General features: G+C 38.1%; 1 protein-coding gene across 5 annotated transcripts in view; it reads left to right on the top strand.

Moving 5' to 3' along the window:
• CFAP70 (cilia and flagella associated protein 70) overlaps window positions 1-17,481 on the top strand; it is an 88,292-nt gene that overhangs the window by 17,753 nt on the left and 53,058 nt on the right. For 3 of the 5 annotated variants that reach the window (XM_027129903.1, XM_027129904.1, XM_027129907.1), the window contains 7 exons: window positions 483-581; window positions 754-833; window positions 2,031-2,210; window positions 5,672-5,854; window positions 8,191-8,285; window positions 12,340-12,439; window positions 17,070-17,204. In XM_027129903.1, coding sequence (XP_026985704.1) covers window positions 483-581; window positions 754-833; window positions 2,031-2,210; window positions 5,672-5,854; window positions 8,191-8,285; window positions 12,340-12,439; window positions 17,070-17,204 — 872 coding nt within the window. The remainder of the gene's footprint in view (window positions 1-482; window positions 582-753; window positions 834-2,030; window positions 2,211-5,671; window positions 5,855-8,190; window positions 8,286-12,339; window positions 12,440-17,069; window positions 17,205-17,481) is intronic. The other 2 variants (XM_027129905.1, XM_027129906.1) reach the window with 2 other exon arrangements.

The raw sequence follows: 17,481 nt of genomic DNA on the forward strand, positions 1-17,481 counted from the left end.
ATCTTCCTGGACCAGAGCTCGAACCCGTGTCCCCTGCATTGGCATGCGGATTCTTAACCACTGCACTACCAGGGAAGTCCCAGATGATGATTTTTAGTCTTTCCTAAAATTGATTGAGGGAGTCATGACCAGTAATTTCTTATACATGAAATAGAATAGAAAATACCTAAGGATTTTGAGCTAAGGATGACTATTACATGAAACTTTGTTATAATCATATGTATCAGTAAGTTTATACATATGTGTGTACATGATTATGATGTAAAAATCCTTTTTAAAAATAATTTGCATGCAAAAAGATTAATAAGTCACTGAGGAGGTCCAGTATCTTCCACTGGAAGTCACTAATAATGGTGCCTTCTCAAGTTTCAAGTTCATTTCTCTTAACTTGAATTTCTCTGACAATGATTTGTTTGTTGCACCTTGGTTATCTGATGTGTGAGCTAGACATGTTCTCATTTTCTTTGTTTTGATTTTTCTAGTAACGATGACTGAAGTTTTACCAAAGGAAAAGAAACAGAAAGAGGAGAAGACCATGATTCTCGGTCAAGCTGTGGTGGACCTTCTTCCTTTACTGGAAGGTCAGATGTGTGATTTGCTCAAAAGCAGAAATAAACTTATTTCTCATAAAACTTAGTTCCAGAGAAGTGCAAAAATCAGCCTCAGTGAGTTTGAGGGATTCACTGAAAGATGAGCACAGTTATTTCTGCCTAACCCTTCCTTCTTTGGCTTGACTTGGCCTTCTTTTCGCAGGAGAGAGTTCGTTTGAAACGATGGTCCCATTGCACCCTGTGCCAGGCTCGCCCTTGGAAGCTCTTCGATCAGGTATTAAGGTAATTAGAGTTTTAACTCTTAACATATCAGCCTGATATTCAGTCAAGCCTGTCTGCTCTTAAGGTTAAATTTAGTTGAGTCCAATTCATCAGGCACCTTCTTTTCACAGGCACACATAGTGCTAGGTTCTGGGAAACAAAGATGAATAAGGAAACTCCTACTTTAGGAGTTCATAATCTACACATCAGAGGTTATGACCAGTGTGATTAAATGGTGGGTTGGGGCATATGGACCCAGAGTAGGTATCTGTTACTTTGCCCAGGGGTAGATGCAGGGAAGGCTTAACCATGGAAATGCCTCTTTAACTATGACCTGTTGAATTAAATTAAATAGTATATGAATGCATCTAACACACTTTCTGGCATGGTAGCCTGCCTCTGGTCATTGGAGGAGGGGAAGCATGAATTGGTAGGCTGTGTTACTGGTTTGTGTTCTGGACTTTGTTTCCCAGTTCCTCCTGGGATCAGTAGCTTCTTGGGGCACTGCTTTTGCCACTCTTGTGCAAGTACACTCACTCTCAGCAGATACCACAGCTGTCTTCAGTTTTGCACAAGTAAGACCCAACTGCCCCAACTATTCTGAATGCAGTTCCTTACTTAACTGTTGATGTAAGCCCCTTCCTGATTCTTGTTGATTCTGACCTTCGAGCTGCCACAATCCACTCCTACATCTGCTGTGATTCTCTCCTCTTATTTTAGGATGTGATTGGTTTCTTCTAGGTTTTTTTGGTAGATCTGATTTAATTTGCTTTCTGTCTTTCAATGATTCCTAAAAATGTGTAGTCCAGTGATGGCATTTCTTGTTTTCCAGGGCTATTGTAGCATTATTGTTTTATTGGATATAAAGATAATCATTTAATATCCTTCTGTCATTCCATGTGATTTGTGCTGGAAAGAGGTAGATATCTGGGCTCTATCTGCCTTCCTTGGTCCAGTGTCCCAGTCTATGTACTGTTGATTTCCCTTAGATCTTATAGAAGAAGAGAAGGGAAGGGCTCTAGCTTAGGGATAAGGTTCTCTTCTTGGATTTATCTCTAACTCATGGGACCTTAAAAAAGCTATTTGAATCCTCTGTATGGAAATAATTAAACCTGACCTTCTTACCTTGAGCAATGATGTGAGGTTCAAATGAGATAATGTGAAAAAAGGGAGGCCTCTAGCATTTTCAAATGTCTGCGTAATTTTATTCTTATACAGCAGTGCAGTCTTGAAGTTAAAGTATTTGTGGCGGAGCCCTTATTGACCACAGCCCAGATCTCAGGAGGCAATCTCCTGAAGGTCACATTGGAGGCTGCCTACTCTGTGCCTGAATCCTTCATTCCAATGGGGCTGCTGCAGAACTTCATGGTTGGTCTGCAAGTTCCATCAGCTGGAGAGGTAAAGACTTACAGCAAAATATTTATAGAGATTTAAACACTCATATGGTCATCTCTTCCTCACCTTCTAAGATTTCATTCAAAGCAGGCTCTGTTAATGGCTAAGATTTATTTTAGGCTCAAAAACATAAAGTTTACTTCTGTTTTATACATGCATGTTAATATTTATAGTTTACATGTTATATACATGTATATATATATATACTACATATAATTTATATCAATACATACATATTTATGATGGAAAATATATAAAACATTTAAAATCTGACAATTTTAGATGTAGTATTTCTTTTTTTTTTTTTTTGCGGTACGCGGGCCTCTCACTGTTGTGGCCCCTCCCAGTGCGGAGCACAGGCTCCGGACGCGCAGGCTCAGCAGCCATGGCTCACGGGCTCAGCCGCTCCTCGGCATGTGGGATCTTCCCGGACCAGGGCACGAACCCGTGTCCCCTGCAGTCAACCACTGCACCACCAGGGAAGCCCTGGATGTAGTATTTCTACACAGATTACTTTTATGCATATATTTTATATAATGTACTTTATTATACAAAACTTTCTTTTAATTCCAGGTTATTTTCTTAGTCCAGATTTCTATAGAATGCTTGTGTATGGGTCTTTTGAGGCTCTTGAGATTTCCAAATTACTTGCTAAAAAAATGTAATTAGTTAATACTCTTACCTGCTTTATTGCCATTTTACATTTTTCGTGTAGAAATCTCCAATTCTCCTTCACCATTTAACATTCCCACCTGCAGTACACAAGGGTTCCAATTTCTCCACATATACCAACACTTGTTATTTTCTGTTTTTTGATAATAGCTATCCTAATAGATGTGAAGTAGCATCTCCTTGTGTTTTTGATTTGCATCCCCCTGGTGACTAATGATGTTGAGCATCTTTTCATGTGCTTATTGGCCATTTGTATATCTTCTTTGGGGAAATGTCTATTCAAGTCCTTCGCCCATTTCTGAATTGGGTTGTTTGTCATTTTGTTGTTGGAGTTTTAGGAGTTCTCTCTATATTTTAGCTATTACTCCCTTATTAGATATGTGATTTGCAAATATTTTCTCCCGTTCTATTGGTTGCCGTTTTTACTCTGGTTAGTATCTTTTTTTTTTTTTTTTTTTTTTTGCGGTACGCGGGCCTCTCACTGTTGTGGCCTCTCCCGTTGCGGAGCACAGGCTCCAGACGCGCAGGCTCAGCAGCCATGGCGCACGGGCCCAGCCGATCCGCAGCATGTGGGATCTTTCCGGACCGGGGCACAAACCCGTGTCCCCTGCATCGGCAGGCAGACTCTCAACCACTGTGCCACCAGGGAAGCCCAAGTTTAGTGTCTTTTTAAAATAATTAATTTATTTATTTGGCCGTGCCGCATCTTAGTTGCGGCACATAAATTCTTCGTTAGGTTGCCACATGTGAGATCTTTTAGTTGTGGCGTGTGGGATCTTTAGTTGCAGCATGTGGAATCTAGTTCCCTGGCCAGGGATCGAACCCCAGCCCCCTGCATTGGGAGCATGGAGTCTTAGCCACTGGACCACCAGGGAAGTCCCTGGTTAGTGTCTCTTGATACCCCAAAATTTTAAATTCTGATGAAGTTCAATTTGTCCATTTTTTTCTTTTGTTGTTGTAACCAAGAAATCATTGCCAAATCTGATGTCACAAGGCTTTTCCCCCTGTGTTTGTGTGTAAGAGTTTTATAGTTTTAGCTCTTATGTTTAGGCCTTTGCTCCATTTTGAGTTAATTTTTGTATATGGTGTTAGGTAAGAACCAACTACGTTCTTTTGCACGTGAATAACTAGCACCTGCTTAGCACCATTTGTTGAAAAGACTGTCCTGTCCCTATTGAATGGTCTTTTGTTTTAAATAAATTTATTTATTTTATTTATTTATTTTTGACTGCATTGGGTCTTTGTTGCTGCACGTGGGCTTTCTCTAGTTGCGGTGAGTGGGGGCTACTCTTCATTGTGGTAAGCGAGCTTCTCATTGCAGTGGCTTCTCTTGTTGCGAGCATGGGCTCTAGGTGTGCAGGCTTCAGTATTGTGGCATGTGGGCTCAGTAGTTGTGGCACGTGGGCTCAGTAGTTGTGGCTCATGGTCTCTAGAGCGCAGGCTCAGTAGTTGTGGCACACGGGCTTAGTTGCTCTGCAGCATGTGGGATCTTCCCGGACCAGGGCTCTAACTTGTGTCCCCTGCATTGGCAGGCAGATTCTTAACTGCTGCGCCACCAGGGAAGCCCTGAGTGGTCTTGGCATCCTTAATTTTGACAATTTTTGCTGGCATTGGTTTTTTTGGGTTTTTTTTTGAGGAGCAGATTTTCAAAGATTCTTACTCTGCTATTCTAGAATAGCAGAAGTTTTAAAACTTAACCCAAAGAACTAGAATAGTTGAGTTACAGGTTATGCCAATTTTACTTTTTATAAGAGGCTACAGAATTGCTTTCCATAGTTGTACAAATTTACACTTCCATCAACTATGTATAAGCATACCATTCTCTTCACAATGCTGTCAACACAATATTTTCAGACTTTGACTTTGCCCATCTACAGTTTAAAATAGTATCTCATTGTTTTAATGTGCATTTCACTTATTATTAATGATTTTTAGCATGTTTTTATTTAAATGTTGGATTTTTGAATTTCTCTTTCTATAAATTGTCTGTTTATAACTTTATCAATTTTCTATTGCAAGTATATTTTAGATAAATTACAGATATGAAAATGCCTATATTTTTAGCCCTTTGTCAGATTTGTTTATTTTTTAAAAGATAAGTTTTAAAAAGGTACATCATGACTCTCATATAAATATAAAATGACATAAAGTGTTTAAACCAGTTCAGAGGAGAATCTGGGGACTTCCCTGGTGGTCCAGTGGCTAAAGACTCTGTGCTCCCAGTGCAGGGGACCCGGGTTCTATTCCTGGTCAGGAAAGTAGATCCCACATGTGGCAACTAAGAGTTTTCATGCCACACTAAAGATCCCACATGTGGCAACTAAGAGTTTTCATGCCACAACTAAAGATCCCACATGCCACAGTGAAGATCCCACATGCTGCAACTAAGACTCAACCCAGCCAAATAAAGAAATAAAGAAATATTTTTGAAAAAGGAGAATCTGAACAAATGACCCATATATACAAGCAACTAGGAATCTTGAAATATATTTGCTAATAATTCAAAACTTATCAGCCATAGTGCAATGATCAATTATATCTCCACTGGACAAAATACATGTCCATATCTATGGACAAGAATAATTTGCATTATTATCAATTTTCTATAAATTATGGAATTATAAAATAGCAAGACAATGAAGGACACAGGCCCCTCTTTAGAAACAGATAATCACAGAAGGATCTGTTAGACAACACCTGGCATTCCATTGAAAACACACTTCAGTCATCTTTTTTTGTCCACTTCAAAGTGTTTCACAAAATTTCCTGATACATGGTATTTATTTCTGTAGAAAGACTATCCCATTTTCTTCAAGAATGGAACTCTGAAGCTTGGAGGGGAAAGAGAACCTGTTCCTCGGCCCAAAAAATGGCCTATTGCCAACATTCTGGCTCCAGGAGCTAATAACATTCCTGATGCTTTCATCGTTGGTGGGCCCTATGAGGAAGAAGAAGGGGAACTCAACCATCCTGAGGTGAGAGAATTAGGCGGGTTTGGTGATAATCTCAGTGCACTGACATATGCTAAAACATATGTTTACAGTTTGTAAATCACTGTAATTCATATACATCCATCACCTCTTAAAATAAAACAGGCGTATGTCAAAATAAAACAATTATCTATAAAGTTCTGATTAAAATATTTCCTGACTTCTTAAGTCCAACAAACAAAATCATTGATTTAATTCATATTTATTCTTTATTTTATTTGAAATTTATTTATTTATGAGTAGGTTATAATACAGTTACAGGTCAAAATAAAACATTAAGAGATATGCAGTTAAAGTCTCCCCCCTCCTCCATGTCTCTTCTTCCTAATTCCTTCCCAGATCATCATCCTGGTAGTTAACCTTTGTTATAGTTTCTTGTGTTTCCTTCTGGTTACATTTTTACACATATAAAAGCAAAAGTAAATAGTCAAAAGAAGACTCAGAAGCACAAACATTTAGAAAAGTAAAGTTTCCTCGAAAAGGATGCAAGGGAGTCAGATTTCAGAAAGACTGGCTCAAAGACATCAGTGTAGTAAAAGTCAGGGATCAAATTGTTTTTCTTTAGGGAGTCCAGATTTATAGGAAGTATTCAAAGTCTTGCTGTTTTGAGATCTAGAACCTGTCAAGAAGACTCTGCTATTTTTGCTTTATCTCAAGTGTGAAATGTTTATTTATTTCTTTTTAATTGAGTATATATAAGTGCTTAATCATATTGGAAGTAGGGAAAATGTGTTTTTTCTTCACATACCCATACACACGTATACCTACACGTATTCTTTCCCTGTCATTTTTTTTTTCACAAATGGTGGCATACTCACACACTTCTGCAACTTGCTTTTTTCGCTTTATAGTGTATCTTGGAGATTTCTTCCACATTCTTTTTCTTTCTTTATTTGTACTTGTATAACAGAGCAGGACCCTATGGGACCTTCTGGGGACAGGCCTTTCCCCCAAATCCTCTGCTTTAGCTCCTCTCTGAAGTACCTAGATAATAATATTTGAGGCACATTTCCTGAGCTGTTTTACAGATGTGAAAACCCCCCACCAAATGGAAGATGACCATAAGCACATAGGCCCAGGCCTCCTGGAGCCTAAGTACTGAAAATGTTAACCCCTGTGACACCACCCTGTTCCCTCACCATCAGCCAATTAGAGAATTGTGCATGAGCTGATCACATACCTTGCGACCCCCCTGCCCCCCCCACACCGGGCTTTTAAAAATTTTTGCTGAAACTCTTCAGAAAGCTTGGGGTTTTTATGGCATGAGCCACCCATATCCCTGCATGGCCCTGAAATAAACCTTTTTTTCTCTGCTCCAAACTCCAACGTTTTGGTTTGTTTGGCCTCGCTGTGCATTCGGCACACGAACTTGCGCTAACACTTGCTTTATGATATACTTTTTTTAAAGTATAGACATACTTCAACTTGCTTAACCAGTCTCCTGTTGGTGAACATTTCAGTTGTTGAAATTATTTTCTTCTTGTTCCTTCCCTTCCTCTTTCTTTCTTTCTTTCTTTCTTTCTCTTTCACTCTTACTTCACATTTTTCTACAACCTATGTTTGTCAAGAGCATAGAAAATGCTGTAAACACATTTGCAAATGTATTTTGAATGAGCTGATAATCATTAGTGGAAACATTCAATAAAGTAATTTTACAATGAGTGGTTGAATTACTTTCAGTATCTGATTCTAAATATTTTAAATAGGGATAAGGCTAGCAATATTTTAAAAACATTGTGCAGTGTCTTTTCTCATCATTGTGATTACTAAAAATTCATGCTCTTCTTACATTAATGTTTTCATTTAGATCAGATATTTTATTTTAGATATTTAGATTTTATATTGCATTTTAATTTAGATAACTAGTTCTCAACCCTGGTTGCTCATCACAGTCACCTGGAAAGCTTTTAAAATAGTAACCATGGCCAAGCTCTAACCCAGATCAATTACATAAGAATTTACTTTTAAAATAATACCAATGCCCAGTTTTTGATTTTTTTTTTATCAGCTCCCAGATAATTCTAATATGCATCCACGGTTGAGAATCACTGATTAAGGTTATGTGAGTGAATATTTGGCAGTTAGTATTAGATTGATATAAGGATAATATAAGTATTTTATTTTATATACTGTATTAATAGTAAAGTACCCTAAAATTTAAGATGTGGTAGTATTTTCAGTAGTAGTCATACTTATAGTAGTATTAGTAGTAGTAATAAAAGTATTGTGACCAAATCCATTAAAAGAATGCCCCACAGATGGAGCAGGAGACAACCATGGCATACTGAGAGAGTAAAAGTCTCTGTCTTATGATTTTATAGGACAGGGAATTTAGGAACCAAGCAGAGTGCATAAAGAAAAGGATTACTTGGGACTTGGAAAGTCGCTGCTACCTTGATCCTCCTGCAGTGATCAGGTAGGAAGAGGGAGGGAATATGTCTAACCAACAGAGATGTAGGTGGGAAGAAATGTTACTTTTGTTTATTTATATTTGAGTTAAGGTGATCCTGAGGTTCTCTTCCACCACATCTGCTAATAGCAGGTTTCTAGTGATGGTAGCTTAACCATGGGGGATTCTTGTTTCGTTCAGAGCTGGTATGTGTGGTGGCTCTACAGTATTATTAGATATCCAGGCTCGATCTTCCTCTTTGCTCTACCTTCTTTAACATGTACGTTCCATCCACAAGGTTGTCTCATGGTTCAAGATGGCTATTGGAGCTCCAGCCTGCACTTTCACATTCCTGTCAGAATGTTGGAAGAGGGGAGTGCTTATGGATTAAAAAAGGACACATGCTGGCTGTATTAGCCCCTCTTATAGAACCTTCCTGGAATCTGACAACCCCTGTTTACATCTCATTGGCCATCTCTCGATGCAAAAGAGGCTTAGGAAATAATGGTTTTGTTGGACACATTGTCACCCAGACTAGATCAGGATTTATATACTAAAGCAGAACATGACACAGTTTTGTGTGGGTAACTATCGGCCTCTGTCACAGTGACCTGGAGATTAGGGAGAGGTGAGAAATAGAGGATTATCAATATATGTATAATCTGAATGAAAATCTCTGTTTTTTTCAAATAATAGACTATTTTTTAGAACAGTTTTAGGATTACAGAAAAATTGATCAGATATTTCAGAGTTTCTATATACCCAATTTGACAGTAGTATATAATATTAATGTACATTGTTGGATTTGATTTGCTGATATGTTATTAAGGACACATTGTTACTATTATTACTTTGAACAGTTATCTATTTGACTAATTAAAAATAAGAAAAAAATTTTAATTTATTTTACTTTAATCTGTTTCATTCTCTGATTTTCTTCCTTTCTTTATGTAGATCCACGTTTCTGGCCCACATCATTTCCTTTTCTCTGAAGACTTTTAGCATTTCTTTTTTTTTTAATAGGCATTTAAAAAAATTTATTTGTTTTCATTTTTGGCTGTGTTGGGTCTTTGTTGTGTGTGCAGGCTTTCTCTAGTTGCGGCGAGTGGGGGCTACTCTTCATTGCAATGCGTGGGCTTCTCATTGTCGTGGCTTCTCTTGCTGGGGAGCACGGGCTCTAGGCATGCGGGTTTCAGTAGTTGTGGCACGTGGCTCAATAGTTGTGGTGCACGGGCTTAGTTGCTCTGTGGCATGTGGGATCTTCCCAGACCAGGGCTCAAACCTGTGTCCCCTGCATCGGCAGGCGGACTTCCAACCACTGCGCCACCAGGGAAGCCCCCAACTTTTAGCATTTCTTGCATGGCAGGTCTACTGGCCACAAATTCCTTCCATTTTTGTTTGACTAAGAAAGTATTTTTCCTTCACCTTTGAAGGATAATTCCACTAGATACAGAATTCTAGGTTGGTGGTTTGTTTCTACACCACTCTCTTCTTGCTTGCATGATTTCTGAAAGGAAGCCCAATGTAATTCTTATCCTTATTCCTCCATAGGTGAGGTGTTTTTTTCTCTGACTTCTTCCAAGATTTTCTCTTTCTCTTTGGTTTTCTGCAGTTTGAGTATGATATACCTAGGTGTAGATTTTTTTTTTGTATTTATTGTGCTTGGTGTTCTCTGAGCTTCCTAGATCTGTGGTATCTGCCATTAATTTGGTAAGATTTGTAGCCATTATGACTTAAGATATTTCTTTTGCTTCTTTCTCCCTTTCTTCACCTTCTGGTATTCCTGTTATACCTTTTGTAATTGTCCCACAGTTCTTAGATATTCTGTTGTGATTTTTAAATTTTTTTCCCCTTTCCATTTCAGTTTGGGAAGTTTTTATTGGCTCAGTGGCTTCAAGATCACTGAGTCTTTCCTCAGCTATGTCCAGTCTGTTGATAAGCCCATCAGAAGAATTGTTCCTTTTTTTTAGTGTTTTTGATTTCTAACATTTCCTTTTGATTCTTTCTTAGAATTTCCATCTCTTTGCTTACATTACCCATCTGTTCTTGCATTTTGTCTGCTTAATCCATTAGAGTTCTTAACATACTAATCATAGTTATTTAAAATTTTCTATCTGGTAATTTCAAAATCTGTGTCATATCTGAGTCTAGTTCATATGCTAGCCTTGTTTCTTCAGACTGTATTTTTTCTTGCCTTTTACCATTCCTTGTAGTTTTTTATTGAAAACTGGACATTATGTTTTGGGTAGTAAGAAATGTGGTAATTAGGTTTTTTACTGTGAGTTTTTATGTTAACCTGGCTAGGAGGTAGGCTGTGTTTAACACTTGCTGTAGCTGTAGATGCTAGAGGCTTCAGTGTCCTTTTGCTCCTTCTCTGTTGTCTTTGGTTTTGCTAAGAGCTCTTTCCTAAACAGGGTTTGTGTTTTGCGGATTCTCAGTTATAATTCACTGTTATTATACTGGATCTTGTTGATGTGTGGCGGTAAGGTGTTGGGGAAGGGAAGTATTCTATAATCCTGTGATTAAATCTCAGTATTTTAATGGGTTTGAGCCCGTAGGTTGTGACTTCATAAGTGTGTAATAGTCTTTTTTTCTTCCTCTCTTCGTGTGAGACAGGAAGGCTAAATAGGACTGGAGTTGTCTAATTGCCCTTTCCCTGGGTCAGATAAAACTCTGGTGAAGTAGTTTCCCTTACAGAGCAGGCCTTTGTTATGGAGAATACTCTGGACATATTTTAATATGGTTACCTTTCCTTTCTCCCTGCCTAAGGCTATTCTCTTGCTTTCACAATGAGAGTCTGATGGAGCTCCTTGATTTAAAACCCAAGAACGTGTGGGGACCCCCTAAGACTGGGCACCCAGGAGTTTTTAACTCTCTGGTTAGTTCACTCTCAGCCTCCAACAATCTTTCAAAATTATCATTAAAGTGTTTCTACCAGTTACTGGCTCTAATGGCTTCTGATGCCTGTAAGCTGATCTCAGCTGTGATTCTCTGTACTTGCCTGTTTCTCTAAACTTCCAGGTGGCAATTTGCCCTGTGAACTTAATTCTTAGATGGATCGAAGAAAAGTCATTGATTTTCAGTTTGACCAGCTTTTTTCTTACATATGCCTTTATTTTTTTAATTAATTTATTTGTTTGGCTGCATTGGGTCTTAGTTGAGGCACGCAGGCTCTTTGTTGCGGCGTGTGGGCTTCTCTCTAGTTGTGGTGCGCGGGCTCAGTAGTTGCTGCGCACAGTCTCTCTAGTTGTGGCGCTAGGGCTCCAGAGTGCGCAGGCTCAGTAGTTGTGGCGCACGGGCTTAGTTGCCCTGTGGCATGTGGGATCTTAGTTCCTCCACCAGGGTTCGAACCCTCATCACCTGCATTGGAAGGTGAATTCTTAACCACTGGAACACCAGGGAAGTCCCTGACCAGCTCTTTTCTTGTTGTGAGGACAGGAGTGATAGCTTCCAAGCTCTTTATGTGTTTGAGCTGACAATGGAAGTCTTACTATGATTATTTTCACAGTAGAAATAAATGTACTTTATACTATTTGCATACTTGTCTGATTATTTCTTTAGAATAAATCACTAGAAGTGGAATTTGTGGGTCAAAGGCTATGAACATTTTAAAGACTTTTGATTCATGTTGTCAAACTGCTCTCAAAAATATACAATTTGCTTCTGCTAGCAGTATAGTAGAATTATTTTTGGAATTTTATTGCTATGAGAAGGTTTTTTTGTTTTGTTTTGTTTTTGCGGTACGCGGGCCTCTCACCGTCATGGCCCCTGCGGTTGCGGAGCACAGGCTCCGGACGCGCAGGCTCAGCGGCCATGGCTCACGGGCCCAGCCCCTCCGCGGCATGTGGGATCTTCCCGGACCGGGGCACGAACCTGTGTCCCCTGCATCGGCAGGCGGACTCTCAACCACTGCGCCACCAGGGAAGCCCTATGAGAAGGTTTTAAAAGCCCACACGCCTAATAAAAATTTTTACATATGTGTATTCCATTACTTTTTAAGAGAGGAATACTTCCTTTTGACCTAAATTATACTAACCCCATTTTTGCATGTAATGCTAATGGGCTGATTTTTGATCTGCAGTTTTCAGAAGCGAATTGCTGATTGTCGATTTTGGCCTGTAGAGATCACAAGGGTTCCTCTGGTTACTGTACCCAAAGGGAAATCTGCTAAATTTGAGAAGGTAAATTAGTTTACTTAAAAATATTTATATAAGAAATGCTGGGTCAGACCCAACCTGTTTTTCTGCTTCTAATTCTGATACCAAAGGAAAATATGAACTGTGTGGCTGCTCCCTAGGGTGACCAGCTCATCCTGATTTGCTTAATAGTTTCTCGGTTTTAGTGCTGAAAGTCTCATATCCCAGGAAACTCCCTTGTTCCTGGCAAATCAGGATGACTGGTAACCCTAGTTCCCTATTGTCCACTAACAATTATTTAGGCTTTATTCTCAGTTATCCTGTTTTCCTCTAGCTCTTTATTATAGTTTTAACATGGGTAAAACCATGAAAAATAGCTTTTTTTTATGCTTTTCTTTTCTTTTTTTAAAAAAAATTATTTATTTAATTTATTTATTTTTGGCTGCATTGGGTCTTCGTTGCTGTGTGCGGGCTTTCTCTAGTTGCGGAAAGTGGGGGCTACCGTTTGTTGCAGTGTGCAGACTTCTCATTGCGGTGGCTTCTTTCGTTGCAGAGCATGGGCTCAGTAGCTGTGGCTCGCGGGCTCTAGAGCTCAGGCTCAGTAGTTGTGGCGCACAGGCTTCGTTGCTCCACGGCATGTGGGATCTTCCCGGACCAGGGCTCGAACCTGTGTCCCCTGCATTGGCAGGCAGATTCTTAACCACTGCACCACCAGGGAAGCCCCCAAATAGCCTTTTAATACATCAAAAGTAGTTAAATATTGGCAATATGGTTCAACCTAATACATCTTTCTAAATTTATTTTAGACTTACCTACTTAAATTGTTTTAGCCCACTAATTAGAGTAATAGGATTCATAGGTGTACTACTATGCTGAAAAGATACAGCTTTGATGAGCCTAGAAAAGTTCTCTACTGTATTTTGTTTGTTTGTTTATGATAAAAATAAATGCATTTGTCCAAATGACTGTGTTTTCAGTTCATCCCACTTACTATGCCAACAGTTGCTTCCTATCATGCTGAAGAAGAAAACCATGGGAAATAGCCTAAGAAATGTCCCCTGCAAAAAGTCTTTTTTAAAACTTGAAATATAGTTGTTGCACAATATTATTAGTTTCAGGTGTACTACATAATGATTTGACACTTGCAAACATTATGAAGTGTTCACCATGATAAGTCTAGTAACCATCTGTCCCCAAAGTTATTACAATATTATTGACCACATTCTTTATGCTGTATATTATATCTCTGTAACTTATTTGTTATATAACTGGTGGTTTGTACCTCTTAAGGTGCTTCACCTGTTTCTCCCACCCCTTCCAGCAACCACCCGTTTTTCTCTGTATCTCTGAGTCTGTTTTTGTTTTGTTTTAGTCTTTTTTTTTTGATTCCATGTATAAGTGAGATGACATGGTATTAATCTTTCTCTGTCTGACTTATTTCACTTAACATAATACTGTCTAGATCTATCCATGTTGTCACAAATGGCAAGATTTCAATTTTTATGGCTAAGTAATATTCCATTGTGTGTGTATATATATATATATATATATATATATATATATATATACATACCACATCTTCATTTATCTTTTGATGGACAACTAGGTTGCTTCCATATCTATTTTAAGTAATGCTGCAGTGAACATTGGAGTGCATATATCTTTTCAAGTTCATGTTTTTGTTTTCTTTGGGTAAATGCCCCAAGGTGAAATTGCTAGATCATATGGCAGGTCTATTTATAATTTTCTGTGGAACCTCTGTAGTGTTTTCCATAGGATCTTACCAATTTACAATCCTACCAACAGTACGTGAGGCTTCCTTTTTCTCCACATCCTCGCCAGTGCTTATCTGTTGTCTTTTGATGGTAGCTATTCTGACAGGTGTGAGGCGGTATTTCATTGTGGTTTTGATTTGCATTTCCCTGATTGTTAGTGATGTTGGGCATCTTTTCATGTGTCTGTTGGTTATCTGTATGCTTTCTTTGGAAAAATGTCTATTAAGGTCTTCTGCCTGTTTTTAAATCAAGTTGTTTGTTTTTTTTGATGTTGTATGAGTTCTTTGGATATTAACCCCTTTTTAGAAATATAGTTTGCAAATATTTTTTCCCATTCAGTATGTGGCCTTTTCATTTTGTTCGTAGTTTCTTTCACTGTGCAAAAACATTTATTATTTTTTAAAATATTTATTTATTTATTTAGGCTGCACCAGGTCTTAGTTGCAGCACATGGGATCTTCACTGCAGCATGTTTTAGTTTCTTTATGCAGGATTTTTAGTTGTGGCACATGGGCTTAGTTGCTCCGTGGCATGTGGGATCTTCCCAGACCAGGGATTGAACCCGTGTCCCCTGAATTGGCAGGTGGATTCTTAACCATTGCGCCACCAGGGAAATCCCAATGATGCATTTTAAAATGGGAATGTTTTCTTAATTTCTCTTTCTGCTAGTTTGTTGTTAGTATATATAAATGCAACTTATTTCTGTATGTTAATTTTGTATCCTGCAAATTTATTGAATTCATTTATTCTAGTAGTTTTTGGATGGTGTCTTTAGGATTTTCTATATACAATATCGTGTTGTCTGCAGTGACAGTTTTACTTCCTCCTTTCCAGTTTTCCTTTTATTTCTTTTTGTTGTCTGATTGCTATGGTTAGGACTTCTAATACTATGTTGAATAAAAGTGGTAAGAGTGGGCATCCTTGGGACTTCCCTGGTGATGCAGTGGTTAAGAATCCATCTGCCAATGCAGGGGACACGGGTTTGAGCCCTGGTCTGGGAAAATCCCACATGCCACAGAGCAACTAAGCCCGTGCGCCACAACTCCTGAACCTGTGCTCTAGAGCCTGCTAACCACAACTACTGAGCCTGCGTGCCACAACTACTGAAGCCCAAATGCCTAGAGCCCGTGCTCTGCAACAAGAGAAGCCACTGCAATGAGAAGCTGGCGCACCGCAACAAAGAGTAGCCCCTACTCGCTGCAACTAGAGAAATGCCCGTGCAGAGCAACGAAGACTCAATGCAGCCAAAAATAAATAAATAAATCAACAAATAAATAAAAATAAATGTTAAAAAAAAAAGAGTGGGCATCCTTGTCTTGTTCCCAATCTCAGAGGAAATGCTTTCAGCTTTTCACCTTTGAGTATGATGTTGGCTTTAGATTTGTCATATATGGCCTATATTATGTTGAGGTATGTTCTCTCTATACCCAGTTTGTTGAGAGTTTTTATCATAAATGGATGGTGAATTTTGTCAAATGCTTTTTATGCATCTATTGAGGTGATCATATAATTGTTATTCTTCAGTTTTGTTAATGTGGTATATCACATTGATTGATTTGTGGATATTAACCCATCCTTGCATCCCTGAGATAAATCCCACTTGATCATGGTGTACGATTCTTTTAATGTATTGTTGAATTCAGTTTGCTAATATTTTGTTGAGGATTTTGGCATTTATGCTCATCAGGGATATTGGCCTGTAATTCTCTTTTCTTGTGATATCTTTGTCTGGTTTTGGTATCTTTGTAATAGATAATATGTATTGGCTAACATTCCTTAGATTTCTAAAGCAATATAATGTTATCACATGAAGATAGGGCTTTTAATCTAATTTCTAATTATTGTTATAATCAGCTAAATCAAAGAGATTACTTTTTTTTTAAAGATTTTTTTTTGATGTGGACCATTTTTAACATCTTTACTGAATTTGTTACAATATTGCTTCTTTTTTTATGTTTTGGTTTTTTGGCCACTAGGCATGTGGGATCTTAGCTCCCCAACCAGGTATCGAACCCTCACCCCCTGCATTGGAAGGCGAAGTCTTAACCACTGGACCACCAGGGAAGTCCCTCAAAGAGATTACTTTTAACCTTGTAGAAATTAACTGTGTTTTCTTTCACTAAACTGATTTTTTTCTTTCACTAAACTTTCTTTCACTGATTTTTTTCCTTATAAAAGTTTTCTATGGCAAACCATACAACCATTAAAAATTATGTTAAAATATATTTACTGACATGTTCTTCATCTTTGTAATGAGAATTTAGATGAGATTAGGGTTGGCAAATACATGACAGCAGACTGTCAGTCATCCTCCTTCATCCATGGCAGATATTACTGATCAATCAAAGCATTCTTTTCTTTTGAACCCAAATAAGGACACAGAATCTTTCTCAACACAGTATTCTAAAACACCTCCACTAATTGGTTAGAACTTAAGCATAAATTAAATCGTATGTGTCGTCACTGATGCAGATGATTTGTAAGGCCCCTCTCATTCGTATGAATCTGTAAACTAAAGCTAAGGCCACAATCTGTTTTCTTTTAAGCTTTTGTTGTTATTACTGATTTTTGCAAAGCTTCACTTTTTTCTAAGAAGCAACATGGTGAAATTGACATTTTGGTTGAATATATATTATTAATTAGTTTGCATATGTGTTGATCCAACTATTATCTTTACTGTTCATAGTGTTAGTATACGTTATCTCAGAGATCATGGTGTTTTTAAACCCAATTATAAATAAATAGATAAATGAGCAGAGACCCAAAATGTCTACGTAACTGACCCAAATCAAGTAGCTCAGCTAGTCCTAAAGTCAGGTCTTTGAACTGCTAAGTCAGAGTTCCATACTTTAGCTACATTACTCTGTAGCACTAACAGCTCTCTGTTTTTATTCCTTTAGACTGATGATGAAGGTCGACTTTCATTTCATGGTGTGGCTTATGTTAATATGGTGCCATTGCTGTATCCAGGTGTGAAGAGAATTCGGGGAGCTTTTCATGTTTACCCTTACTTAGGTAGCACAGTCTATGAAAAGGTAAGAAAAATTTGAAGAGAAGGTATCATCCTAATTTATTCTTATGTATGTGTTTACCTACATCTTTAGCACACATAGCTTTGCAATTGATATTTGGAACCAGCTGGTATACTGGGATGTTAAATATGGAACCTTGAAGTCTTCTGCCCTTGAACCTTAAAAACTTTAGGATAATGAAATCCAAAAACTGGAAACAACCCAAATCTCCATCAATAGGTGAACAGAAAAACAAATTATATGGTATAGCCATACAATGGAATACTACTCAGCAATAAAA

Source organism: Aethalodelphis obliquidens, unplaced genomic scaffold, assembly GCF_003676395.1.
Source record: "Aethalodelphis obliquidens isolate GAN/ISIS:26980383/991018 unplaced genomic scaffold, ASM367639v1 scaffold37, whole genome shotgun sequence".
NCBI classification, from domain to species: Eukaryota; Metazoa; Chordata; class Mammalia; order Artiodactyla; family Delphinidae; genus Aethalodelphis; species Aethalodelphis obliquidens.